The sequence below is a fragment of the Drosophila miranda genome, assembly GCF_003369915.1.
Source record: "Drosophila miranda strain MSH22 chromosome Y unlocalized genomic scaffold, D.miranda_PacBio2.1 Contig_Y1_pilon, whole genome shotgun sequence".
NCBI classification, from domain to species: domain Eukaryota; kingdom Metazoa; phylum Arthropoda; class Insecta; order Diptera; family Drosophilidae; genus Drosophila; species Drosophila miranda.
The window spans coordinates 46593366-46607127 of NW_022881603.1; the positions used below are offsets into that span (position 1 = coordinate 46593366).

At 46.5% G+C, this 13762-nt stretch overlaps 1 protein-coding gene and 1 pseudogene across 1 annotated transcript; both read right to left on the reverse strand.

Moving 5' to 3' along the window:
- Nucleotides 1-1657: 1657 nt before the first annotated feature.
- LOC117189493 (catenin delta-2-like) lies at nt 1658-2661 on the reverse strand. The gene is made up of 2 exons (XM_033394632.1): nt 2347-2661; nt 1658-2290 (listed from the first exon to the last, which is right to left on the reverse strand). Exons 1-2 carry the CDS (start codon nt 2423-2425, stop codon nt 1719-1721), a joined length of 651 nt encoding a protein of 216 aa, XP_033250523.1. The 5' UTR covers nt 2426-2661; the 3' UTR covers nt 1658-1718.
- A 4790-nt stretch (nt 2662-7451) lies between these two features.
- LOC117191704 lies at nt 7452-13417 on the reverse strand (annotated as a pseudogene).
- Between the last annotated feature and the right edge of the window lie 345 nt (nt 13418-13762).

The window sequence follows — 13762 nt, forward strand, 5'->3', positions numbered from 1 at the left end:
ATCTGTTGCATCCACAATATTGCACATTCGAGAAAACTAAAAACGCAGAATCATAGATAACGACCATATCTATCAGATTGATGAATCTGGACCAGATCAGATAATTTTTATAGCCAAAAGGAACAAATCAATTTGCACTGGCTACGCAGCGCCCGACGTCACGCTCAGACAGATTTTCTGTCTCTCTCGCACGCACTCTTTCTCGTGTCGTTTAATATTAGCGGCGTCTGCCGGAGGAGAGCCATACTGACTTAGTATCGGGTATAACTGTAGAGTTGCGGTGTCCGCAGCAACTCACAACGTTCCCCTCGTTTTTTGGTTAGGTAGGTAGATTTCAGCCCTTAACATGATGTCTACGCTATGAAGCTGTAAAAATAGAGGCAGCTCATTAGTGCTATGAGCCATGTTACAGGCGTTCCAGAATCCGATCCAAAGCCCCGACAGCATTATGATCTTCTGAGGGTTTTTCGAGGGTAGGGTTGTACCTGCGTTACGTAGTTGGTCGAGAGATTTCAGGATACCTTCTACTGCCGTGGTGAGGCATGCTACTGACCTCTGCAGCTCCATAAGAAGCTGAGCTATGGAGTTCGTATCCATCTGCGGTTCAGGAGAAGAATCTTGGACGTTGACTGCAAAGCCAATATGCCTGCCATATTGGCTTCTGGAATTTTTTACATTTTTATTTTTTTCGTTAAAACTTCTGGCTTTTTTTATGAAAAAGAGATGTTTATCAACAGCTAATGAATGTATTTATACAATAAAAATGTTTTACGATTGATTTGTAAGATTTTAAATACGCGCTATCGGTTTAAAGTTAGTTAAAATGAGTGTCCACATTTCACTGCCCGCCACTGTATCTCATAAACTGAAACGAGTTTTTTCTTCATGTTTGGATTTTTGAAAGCTCTGCATTCTCTTTCAGAGACATACATATGCTATAAGCGTCTATATAATAATAATAATAATTATTATTATTGAAATCGATTATTAAATTCATTGACTTTACACGTCATTTCTTTTTCCTTAATTCTGGACAGGGAAAATTCTGCAATTATGTGCACCGATTTAGCATGTGTAGTCTACGCAGCTTTGCAGGTCATTAAGCTCCACCATAATAATTTGGCTATGATACTTAATAACTAAATATAGGGCTACGAAACCCGACAGTACCCTTCAAGGATATAAACATGTAGCAATAAAAATACTTGCAGGGTACATGGATATATCTTAGTGTATTTATTAATTAATCAGATTAGCGTACCAGATGTTTAATGAATATAATCCTTTACAATATGTATGCTGTAAAAACTTATATGTAAATGTAAAAGAAACGCTGTATTTTTTAAGAATAATTTAAGATTTAAATACTTCACGTGTATCTAATACTAATTAAGTAATTAACGAACAAATATACATTCTATAATTGTTTTCTAACCATTTCCGAAAGCAAGGCTGATTCATTATTCGACACAACAACTCCACTAGAGTCATTATTCCTATATGAAGAACTAGGTGCACGCTGAATTGTTTTGTCTTCATAGCGCGTACGTCCCTGAGATGCCATTGGTCGGTTAAGTGTGTTATTGGCATTGTTTGGTGAACTTGGTGGAGTGCTGTGCGCACTGAAATTTGTACTAATAAAATCATGCTCTTTCCAACCGTTTTTTTTGTAGACGTCTCGCAGTTCGTGATGTTGCCACATCGTATACAAAACTTGACTAGCAAACTAGCACTAAAAGTGAACGAGAAAATTCTGGATTCTTTTTTATGACCTCATTAATTGTAGCCAATACAGCTGTTATTGTATCATCCGATGTGTTTTGGTCATGCTGTACATTTCCAGATGGAAGTTTTTGAACTAAATCGCGCATAGCATACTTTCCAATTAGTTCTTTATTTCGCTGATCAATAGCTAGATTGCGTAGGGCAGTAGCAGCTGCACAGACTACGCGATCCACTTCCATCCGAAGGAGCTCTACTAGAATAGGTAGACCTTTTTCTTTACGCACTGTTGCACGAATATCAATGCTGGGTTGCCAATAACATGCAGATGAATTTTGAATTGCTCCTGCCGCAGCTTCAAGTATTTCTGGATTAGAACAACTTTGTAATAATGATAAGTAATATTGAACTACTTCCGGTTGCCATAATTGTTCGTAGCCCTTATTCATCTGGCTCTTAGTTACTGAACTTTTAGAATACTCTGTGGATATGCTAGAGTCCTGAAGAGCTTCAGTAGCAGACACTTCCTTCTTTTTTTTACTTGTTCCAAAGCATCCTAAATTTTCTCCTAGAAATAAAAATATAGACTTAACAATGGACATTTCATGTTTTGTTTTATTTTACCCTTTGATGAAGATGGGATAGCCCTATCTTGCGTAATGAAGGGATGCTTATCGTAGTTGGCTGTTCCACTTCCTGACATCTATACGAAATATTACGAAATATACACACGCAATTTTCTACAGTTTTGTTTTCAATATTGTTTTTCTCTATTGCAGCTCGAACTACGTAGAGAAGACATTCCACTAAATGCTCGCAACTGCGAAGACACCCTCTTCCCACAACAAACGGTATCCCATCCGGAATGAGGTTTTATAACGTTGCAGACTATTGCAGCTAGTGCTTCATCAATACTTGACCGCTTGATATCTTCACAAGAAGACATATTCCATAAAACTCCAGTTACCAATTCTTTTACTTCTGTCTCTTGAGAACGACAAAGAAGATGAACCAACGCTTCTATTCCGCCAGAATTTTTAATTCCACGCTTCTTTTCATCATTTTGTCTACCGTAAGATAAATTTCGAAGGGCTCCACAAGCATTTCTAAAAATAAAAACAAAATAACATGTTAGAACATTTTTAAGATATAATAGTTTAGTTAGGTTAGGTTAAGGCGGTAGCCTGGAGGGGGGTGGGGGGTAAAAGCCTCCCGCCCCCAAGGTCACTTGGACCTATAGGAGATCCATTCTGTTGCCGCATGGGCATGTGGCCCTTCTCGTTGCCTGAACCGTGAGAGCAGACTACTGCAGGTTAAGTGCAGTCCCATCCGGTGGCTTGGATGTATTTGGACAAGGTCCCTGGTTTGATTTCGGACAGGTCCGAAATGTCCGTGAGGAAAGCGGCCCCGAGAATACGAAGACGACAATTTCCAAGGGCTGGGCAGTGGCAGAAGAAGTGGGGGACCGATTCCTCCTCCTCCTCGTCGCGACAACTCCTGCAGAAGTCGTTATGAGGGATTGACAGTCTGGAGGCATGAGTGCCGATCTGCCAGTGCCCCGTAATGGCTCGAGTAACTGCAGAGCACTGTGCTCTGCTGAGTCTATACAGCTCTGCTGAGCGCTTCTTCGATCGATATGGCCATATCAATTTTGAGACTTTACAGGAAACAGTTTGCTGCCATCTCCTATTGGCATTTTGCTCGAACGATTCGTGCGTTAGCAGCCTGCACGTAGCCAAGGGCATCGCTACCTGCTCCCTTTCCGATAGGAGAGGGATCGTAGTACCCTGCCTGGCTAGCTCGTCGGCGACGTCGATCCCCTCGATGTCCCTGTGGCCGGGGACCCATATAAGGACGAGATATAACTGCTCTGCGATCTCGTGCAGAGACCTGCGGCAGTCATTTACAGTCGCTGAGTTCGACGATATTGTGCCTAGAGCTTTAATAGCTGCTTGGCTGTCCGAGAAGACGCACACTAAGTGCGTGTCTAGACGTAGTTTGGAGACGATAGTAATGGCCTCCTTGATGGCTTCAACCTCCGCTTGGAACACACTACAGTGATCCAGGAGCCTGAAGCAATGACTGTTGTTCAGCTCGCTGCAGTAAACTCCGCCTCCCACGGGGCCGTCTTGCTTGAGCCATCAGTGTAGAAGTGAACCGCATTTGCAGGTCCTGGTTCGCCCATCTCCCAGTCCTCCCTAGGGGGGATTGATACCTGGAAGGGCGTCGAGAGGTGATCACTAGGAATACAGTTATCTGTCCTCTCTGGTAATTGCGGGAGTCTCATCAGGATTCCCTAGTGCCCAACCGCGGACGCCTTCCACAGTCAGCCTTCTCTCATTCTGAGGACGGAAAGTGTTGCCTTCTTTCCCATATCTACAGGGAGGAGGTCCAGCACAGTATCCATGGCTTTCCCTGGATAGCCCTGGATAGTGCGTAGCCCGCCAGTTATGCATAGCTCTGCGTTGAACTCTGCTGAGTTTATTGAGGCATGTCCTTCTGTCTAAGGCTGGCCACCATACCACCACTCCATAGAGCATGATCGGTCGTATGATGGCGGTGTAGAGCCACCGGACTATATAGGGGGTCATTCCCCATTTAAGTCCGATGGCTTTCCTGCAAGTATAGAGGGCCACTGTGGCTTTCTTTACTCTATCCTCTATGCTCAATTTCCAGTCGAGCTCTCTATCGAGGATTAGGCCAAGATACTTGGCGTTGTTGCTGAAAACTAGCGCTTCCCCACATAGTCTAGGGGGAATCAGTACCGGAACTTTGTACTTCCGAGTGAAAAGCACCAGTTCCGTTTTAGACGGGTTGACGCCTAACCCGCATTTGTCTGCCCATTTCGACATTTTCGTGAGAGAACTTGTCATGCACTTACACAACGTCTGCGGAAATTTTCCGGAGAGTGCTATAGCAACATCGTCCGCATACGCCACCACACGGCAGCCACCCCCTCTATCTCCCGCAGCAGTGTGTTCACTGCCACGTTCCATAGGAGGGGCGAGAAGACTCCGCCCTGCGGTGTGCCTCTGCAGACAAATCTGGTGGACGTTGACGTCCCCAGTGATGCCTCAACCGTCCTGCATTGTAGCATCGATCAGGCTCACCGTCCTGTAGTCAACCCCCAGATCCGTCAGTGCGCCCGTGATGGCAGTCGGAAGGATATTATTAAAGGCGCCTTCTATGTCGAGGAAGGCTACCAGGGTGTATTCCTTAAAGTTAAGGGACGCTTCGATGATCGATGTGATCCAGTGTTCGGCCGTTTCGGTGGATCTTCCCTTCCGATAGGCATGCTGGGAGTCTGAGATCAGACTGGGCGGAATACACGCCGTTAGATGCAGCCCCAGGAGCCGCTCCATTGCCTTCAGAAGAAAAGACGAAAGACTAATGGGTCTGAAATCTTTTGGGGCAGTGTGCGAGGGCTTGCCTGCCTATGTCCCGCGTGAATCAGTTTGGCAGGGAAAATGCCGTCTGGCCCCGCGGACTTGTAAGGTTTAAAGCTTCTGAAATGTTCTCGTGGCTAAGCAGGCTCAGGATGGCATTTGAGACGACAGAAGGAGGCGCGAAGTAGTTGGGTCTGTTTTCATCGCAACCAGGGAAATGAGTATTTAGGAGAAGATTAATCGACTCATCGCTGGATGTAGTCCACGACTGGTCGGTGTTCCTCAAGTAGCCCAGGGTGGGTGTTGTCTTCGAGAGAACTTTGCGCAAGCGCGAAGCTTCTGAGTCGTTCTCGATTTCGCTGCAGAACTTACGCCAGGAGAATTGTCCATCCTAAGTTCTTTGTTGTAGGTTGACAGACTGGCCTTGTATTCGGCCCATTCTGCAAGTATGTGCACCGATTTAGCATGTGTAGTCTACGCAGCTTTGCAGGTCATTAAGCTCCACCATAATAATTTGGCTATGATACTTAATAACTAAATATAGGGCTACGAAACCCGACAGTACCCTTCAAGGATATAAACATGTAGCAATAAAAATACTTGCAGGGTACATGGATATATCTTAGTGTATTTATTAAGTAATCAGATTAGCGTACCAGATGTTTAATGAATATAATCCTTTACAATATGTATGCTGTAAAAACTTATATGTAAATGTAAAAGAAACGCTGTATTTTTTAAGAATAATTTAAGATCTAAATACTTCACGTCATAGCTCGCAAACGACTGTCAACTCTTTTTCCCTTTGCTGTCTCGTCACTGACAAAACCGAAAACGACCACGAAGACACGGTCTCTCACTGAGCAGAACACTTTTTGTCTCTTCGCTTGTGTTATGTGTTTCGGGTTTTCGGGTGAGCCCGACACACGATCGTGTCTCACAATAACAACTTAGAAAGACACTTTGGTCAAGCGCTCACAGCAAAAGTGTCTTTAGATGAGCAGAACCAAAAAAGTGTTTTTAGTTTTTTTTTTCGTTTATTTATTCTTGTTTTCCGCATCTTTTGGGCTATTGTATTGTAATATGTATATTTATTTGCAAAATTCACGATTCATTTTAAGCTCCAATAGTCAAACCTTATAGAATTCACAAAAATTGATAGTTGCCATAAGCATCACACGTACAAGCACGCATACATACGCAAAAGACACTTTGTTCGTTCACTCGCGACAAGATGCTCAGTGAAAAACAGGAACAAAAGAGAAGTGAAAAAATCGGTCTTTGCTTGAGCGAAGAGCGAGTTGAGCAAAAACAGATTTGATCGGGTCTTTTCAGTCCATTTTCTCAATGTGTCCGTCAATGAGAGGTTTTTATCAGACACGCCGAAAGTGTCAACAGTTATTTGCGAGCTATGCTTCACGTGTATCTAATACTAATTAAATAATTAACGAACAAATTCTACATTACATTCTATAATTGTTTTCTAACCATCTCCGAAAGCAAGGCTGATTCATTATTCGACATAACAGCTCCACTAGAGTCATTATTCCTATATGAAGAACTAGGTGCACGCTGAATTGTTCTGTCTTCATAGCGCGTACGTCCCTGAGATGCCATTGGTCGGTTAAGGGTGTTATTGGCATTGTTTGGTGAACTTGGTGGAGTGCTGTGCGCATTGAAATTTGTACTAATAAAATCATGCTCTTTCCAACCGTTTTTTTTGTAGACGTCTCGCAGTTCGTGATGTTGCCACATCGTATACAAAACTTGACTGGCAAACTAGCACTAAAAGTGAACGAGAAAATTCTGGATTCTTTTTTATGACCTCATTAATTGTAGCCAATACAGCTGTTATTGTATCATCCGATGTGTTTTGGTCATGCTGTATATTTCCAGATGGAAGTTTTTGAACTAAATCGCGCATAGCATACTTTCTAATTAGTTCTTTATTTCGCTGATCAATAGCTAGATTGCGTAGGGCAGTAGCAACTGCACAGACTACGCGATCCACTTCCATCCAAAGGAGCTCTACTAGAATAGGTAGACCTTTTTCTTTACGCACTGTTACACGAATATCAATGCTGGGTTGCCAATAACATGCAGATAAATTTTGAATTGCTCCTGCCGCAGCTTCAAGTGTTTCTGGATTAGAACAACTTTGCAATAATGCTAAGTAATATTGAACTACTTCCGGTTGCCATAATTGTTCGTAGCCCTTATTCATCTGGCTCTTAGTTACTGAACTTTTAGAATACTCTGTGGATATGCTATAGTCCTGAAGAGCTTCAGTAGCAGACACTTCCTTCTTTTTTTTACTTGTTCCAAAGCATCGTAAATTTTCTCCTAGAAATAAAAATATAGACTTAACAATGGACATTTCATGTTTTGTTTTATTTTACCTTTTGACGAAGATGGAATAGCCCTATCTTGCGTTATGAAGGGATGCTTATCGTAGTTGGGATCTTCCACTTCCTGACATCTATACGAAAGATTACGAAGTATACATACGCAATTTTCTACAGTTTTGTTTCCAATATTGTTTTTCTCTATTGCAGCTCGAACTACGTAGAGAAGACATTCCACTAAATGCTCGCAATTGCGAAGACACCCTCTTCCCACAACAAACGGTATCCCATCCGGAATGACGTTTTATAACGTTGCAGACTATTGCAGCTAGTGCTTCATCAATACTTGACCGCTTGATATCTTCACAAGAAGACATATTCCATAAAACTCCAGTTACCAATTCTTTTACTTCTGTCTCTTGAGAACGACAAAGAAGATGAACCAACGCTTCTATTCCGCCAGAATTTTTAATTCCACGCTTCTTTTCATCATTTTGTTTACCGTAAGATAAATTTCGAAGGGCTCCACAAGCATTTCTAAAAATAAAAACAAAATAACCTGTTAGAACATTTTTAAGATATAATAGTTTAGTTAGGTTAGGTTAAGGCGGTAGCCCTGGAGGGGGGTGGGGGGTAAAAGCCCTCCGCCCCCAAGGTCACTTGGACCTATAGGAGATCCATTCTGTTGCCGCATGGGCAGGTAGCCCTTCTCGTTGCCTGAACCGTGAGAGCAGACTACTGCAGGTTAAGTGCAGTCCCATCCGGTGGCTTGGATGTATTTGGACAAGGTCCCTGGTTTGATTTCGGACAGGTCCGAAATGTCCGTGAGGAAAGCGGCCCCGAGAATACGAAGACGACGATTTCCAAGTGCTGGGCAGTGGCAGAAGAAGTGGGGGACCGATTCCTCCTCCTCCTCGTCGCGACAACTCCTGCAGAAGTCGTTATGAGGGATTGACAGTCTGGAGGCATGAGTGCCGATCTGCCAGTGTCCCGTAATGGCTCGAGTAACTGCAGAGCACTGTGCTCTGCTGAGTCTATACAGCTCTGATGAGCGCTTCTTCGATCGATATGGCCATATCAATCTTGAGACTTTACAGGAAACAGTTTGCTGCCATCTCCTATTGGCATTTTGCTCGACCAATTCGTGCGTTAGCAGTCTGCACGTAGCCAAGGGCATCGCTACCTGCTCCCTTTCCGATAGGAGAGGGATCGTAGTACCCTGCCTGGCTAGCTCGTCGGCGGCGTCGATCCCCTCGATGTCCCTGTGGCCGGGGACCCATATAAGGACGAGATATAACTGCTCTGCGATCTCGTGCAGAGACCTGCGGCAGTCATTTACAGTCGCTGAGTTCGACGATATTGAGCCTAGAGCTTTAATAGCTGCTTGGCTGTCCGAGAAGACGCACACTAAGTGCGTGTCTAGACGTAGTTTGGAGACGATAGAAATGGCCTCCTTGATGGCTTCAACCTCCGCTTGGAACACACTACAGTGATCCAGGAGCCTGAAGCAATGACTGTTGTTCAGCTCGCTGCAGTAAACTCCGCCTCCCACGCGGCCGTCTAGCTTTGAGCCATCAGTGTAGAAGTGAACCGCATTTGCAGGTCCTGGTTCGCCCATCTCCCAGTCCTCCCTAGGGGGGATTGATACCTGGAAGGGCGTCGAGAGGTGATCACTAGGAATACAGTTATCTGTCCTATCTGGTAATTGCGGGAGTCTCATCAGGATTCCCTAGTGCCCAACCGCGGACGCCTTCCACAGTCAGCCTTCTCTCATTCTGAGGACGGAAAGTGTTGCCTTCTTTCCCATATCTACAGGGAGGAGGTCCAGCACAGTATCCAGGGCTTCCCCTGGATAGCCCTGGATAGTGCGTAGCCCGCCAGTTATGCATAGCTCTGCGTTGAACTCTGCTGAGTTTATTGAGGCATGTCCTTCTGTCTAAGGCTGGCCACCATACCACCACTCCATAGAGCATGATCGGTCGTATGATGGCGGTGTAGAGCCACCGGACTATATAGGGGGTCATTCCCCATTTAAGTCCGATGGCTTTCCTGCAAGTATAGAGGGCCACTGTGGATTTCTTCACTCTATCCTCTATGCTCAATTTCCAGTCGAGCTCTCTATCGAGGATTAGGCCAAGATACTTGGCGTTGTTGCTGAAAACTAGCGCTTCCCCACATAGTCTAGGGGGAATCAGTACCGGAACTTTGTACTTCCGAGTGAAAAGCACCAGTTCCGTTTTAGACGGGTTGACGCCTAACCCGCATTTGTCTGCCCATTTCCACATTTTCGTGAGAGTACTTGTCATGCACTCACACAACGTCTGCGGAAATTTTCCGGATTTCGTCCGCATACGCCACCACACGGCAGCCACCCCCTCTATCTCCCGCAGCAGTGTGTTCACTGCCACGTTCCATAGGAGGGGCGAGAGGACTCCGCCCTGCGGTGTGCCTCTGCAGACAAATCTGGTGCATGTTGACGTCCCCAGTGATGCCTCAAAGTAGTTGGGTCTGTTTTCATCGCAACCAGGGAAATGAGTATTTAGGAGAAGATTAATCGACTCATCGCTGGATGTAGTCCACGACTGGTCGGTGTTCCTCAAGTAGCCCAGGGTGGGTGTTGTCTTCGAGAGAACTTTGCGCAAGCGCGAAGCTTCTGAGTTATTCTCGATTTCGCTGCAGAACTTACGCCAGGAGAATTGGCCATCCTAAGTTCTTTGTTGTAGGTTGACAGACTGGCCTTGTATTTGGCCCAGTTTTGCTCAACGTTTTCAGCCTTAGCTTTATTGAAGAGTCTCCGGGAGGATTTCCGGAATTCCCCCAGTTTCGGATTCTACCATTCAGGTTTCCTCCGGCCTCTGTTCTTGCCAGAGGGGCATGCTTTGTCGAGCGCCTTCTTGCAGGCGTCGGTAAAGATCTGAAGAAGACGGGTCGTGGCCTCCGTGGAGAACTCCGCCCTCAGATGGGGGCTCGGGGAGAACACGACAGAGGTAATCAGAGTACCGAGTCCAGTTTGTCCGCCTGATGTTCCGGAAACGAACTGGCTTCGGTACTGAGAAGGAGAAAACAGTTTCCACGTACCTGTGGTCCGAGATGGAGTGCTCTTCCAGGACCCTCCAGGACACAATGTTACTCTGTATCTCATGAAAGGCAAGCGTGAGGTCCAGGACCTCCGTGTGGTTTTTAATAATAAAGGTGGGATCACTACCCCGGTTTAATAAGACCATCTGAGTGGTCAGTAAGTAACTGAAAAGGTAGCCCTTTCGTTTGTGTCAGTGCGTCCCCACTGACAGTGATGTGCATTGGCGTCGCACCCCACAATTAAGCCGATGTCTTTGGCCGAACAGTCTGCGATTAGAGCCCGGAGAGGCGCGTGTGGATGAGGGTCTGGTTAATCATGCCCCATGTATGCGAAGCAGATCCTCAGTGAGCGCTCCTGGCCTTCGAGGCTCACTGCGGTGTGGTCTTCATTGCTGAAATTTGGGAGCAAAAATAAGTGCAACTCTCTTTTTGCAAGGATGCAGGTACGAATTTTACCTGTGGTTTCAGCTTCGAATAGCTTGAAGTCAGAAGTCCTCAGACCGGAGACTATGTTTCCGAGGATCCAGGGCTCATGAATGAGGACTATGTCGGCTCCACCCTTGGCCAGGTGGAGCAGTAGAGCAGCGCATGCTGCCTTACAATGGTGGAGGTTCTGCAGGATCGTCAGTGACATTTCTGAGGCTCACCTCCACCATTGTTGCTTCTAGATCGCTGTCGGGGGAATCCGGCTCCTCCCCGACAACGATGTGGCTGAGACCTCTGGCTAGGTCGCTCTCGTCGAACGCGTAGTCGTCCAGGATGTCGTCCGACATCATGGACGCCGGGTTGTCTTCCTCGCACGAGGCCCCTCTTTCGGGATCTCCGGCAGCTCCGGGTCTGGCTCGACCTCCGCTTGCCTGCCCTTGCGATCCGACTTATAGGTGGTTATGGTGACCTTTTTGCACCCGTAGTCGACCACACCGTCCGTCTTGGCGAGGTGCTCTAGCGACTCCTCATTTAGGACGAGGATAATCTGGCGCCTCTGCCCCTGGATGTCCTCTACCTTGGCCACCTTCCAATCGGCTGTGGTAAGGTGGGAGTTGCAGACCTGCAGTAGCCTGAGGATTTTCTCAGGTTCTGCAGGTTTAGCCAAGACCCATGATCTGGCTCTCCGACGGCTGGGAACATCCTCCCATCTCACGGCCTCCAGTTTCGCCCCTGGATAGACCTCTTTCAAAGCAGCCACCGCCTTCATGTAGAGGGCCGCAGAGCGAGCGTCTCGGCAGGCGATGGCTTTCACCTTGCCTTGATGCCACCCTGCGTCCTCACACTTTGGCGGTGGTCCGCCGTTCTCCTCCAGTTCCTGTAGGAACCGGTCCTGGAGCTCGTTCTCCACCAGGTGCCACTTATCTTCACCCGCTTGGCTTGCTGGGCTTGGCCTGGCTGATTAGCGGGGTCCTCCGCTGAGCGTTGCCGCTTGTTGGGGGCCTTGGCTGCGCCCTTTCCGGCTTTGGCTGGCTGGAACAGTGGCAGAATTGAGGAGGCCCACAGCCTCTGCTCCTTTCCTTCAGCTGACGACCTGTAGTTCGGGTTCTCGTTGGACAGGATGAAAGCCGCTCGTCTCCTCTCCTGGTACGACGGCTTTCCTCCCCATGGTGCAGAGACGCTGCTCGATCGTTCCCCCATGGGTTCCTCGGTCCCGGTGCGCTTACCAGCCGCGATTACGCTCTGCTTGGCAGCCACCCCGGTATCCGATTCGCCCTTGGAGCCACCCGACTTGGAAGGACCCGATTGGCTTTTCGGGCCCCCCCCTCGCTGCGGCTGCTGCCTGAAGACGGTGGACCGACTCAGTCTCCTTCCCCGTATTCTTTGGACCTGGTTTCCCAGGCGCTGGTACAGAGGGATTAGCTTGTCCCTCCGGTACTTTAAGAGGAGTATCGAGCTCCTTTGCGGTGTTTTTGTTTTTTATATTTAATTTATTTGGCATTGTTGTTCCCACGAGTAGGCGGGAAGGGGTTGGTCACCCGAGGCATAGCCGGCTTGCCCCGGGCAGAATAATTTAAACTGGAGGTCGGCAGGTATCCAGAGTCCGCATATTAGCGACCGGGCACCCCCCCGGCCATGCATCCCTCGGCATATAACAGTGTCACCTTGGATTGGGGTAATTTCACTGAGAGTTTTCTTCTCTCCGCCCGACTACCATTCGCCAGCATCCTGGCAGAGACATGACCGTGCCAGGACCTGTTTCCAGCCGCCCTCACGGGGAGAGTATAGTCGCACTTCCACCGGTGTGTACAGTTACGGCGGGTGACGGTTCGCTCGCAACCCTCTGTGTCCTAGGAGTGTGGGACGCAGGCCGCACCGGGTATTACTAACCGGAGCGGCTGCGCTTCAGTTCCGAGTTCACATTTGTGCAAACCAACCCGTCATCCGTTTGTCCCCCTGTAGCACCCGATGGCTGACGGCCTATCTTAGTATATTTATTAATTAATCAGATTAGCGTACCAGATGTTTAATGAATATAATCCTTTACAATATGTATTCAGTAAAAACTTATATGTAAATGTAAAAGAAGCGCTGTATTTTTTAAGAATAATTTAAGATTTAAATACTTCACGTGTATCTAATACTAATTAAATAATTAACGAACAAATATACATTCTATAATTGTTTTCTAACCATTTCCGAAAGCAAGGCTGATTCATTGTTATGCATAACAGCTCCACTAGAGTCATTATTCCTATATGAAGAACTAGGTGCACGCTGAATTGTTCTGTCTTCATAGCGCGTACGTTCCTGATATGCCATTGGTCGGTTAAGGGTGTTATTGGCATTGTTTGGTGAACTTGGTGGAGTGCTGTGCGCAGCGAAATTTGTACTAATAAAATCTTGGTCTTTCCAACCGTTTTGTTTGTAGACGTCTCGCAGTTCGTGACGTTGCCACATCGTATACAAAACTTGACTAGCAAACTTTATTACACAAGAAGTATATTTTTCTTTTTGACTCGATATATTCATAAGCCGGTCTATACCACCTGCATCTAAAAGTGAACGAGAAAATTCTGGATTCTTTTTTATGACCTCATTAATTGTAGCCAATACAGCTGTTATTGTATCATCCGATGTGTTTTGGTCATGCTGTACATTTCCAGATGGAAGTTTTTGGACTAAATCGCGCATAGCGTACTTTCCAATTAGTTCTTTATTTCGCTGATCAATAGCTAGATTGCGTAGGGCAGTAGCAACTGCACAGACTACGCGATCCACTTCCATCCGAAGGAGCTCTACTAG

Coding starts and splice junctions, on each gene's coding strand:
- LOC117189493 (XM_033394632.1), bottom strand. CDS start 2,425: ATGTCAGGAAGTGGAACAGCCAACTACGATAAGCATCCCTTCATTACG. Junction 2,291..2,346: donor TATCCCATCTTCATCAAAGG/GTAAAATAAAAC, acceptor TTTTATTTCTAG/GAGAAAATTTAGGATGCTTT.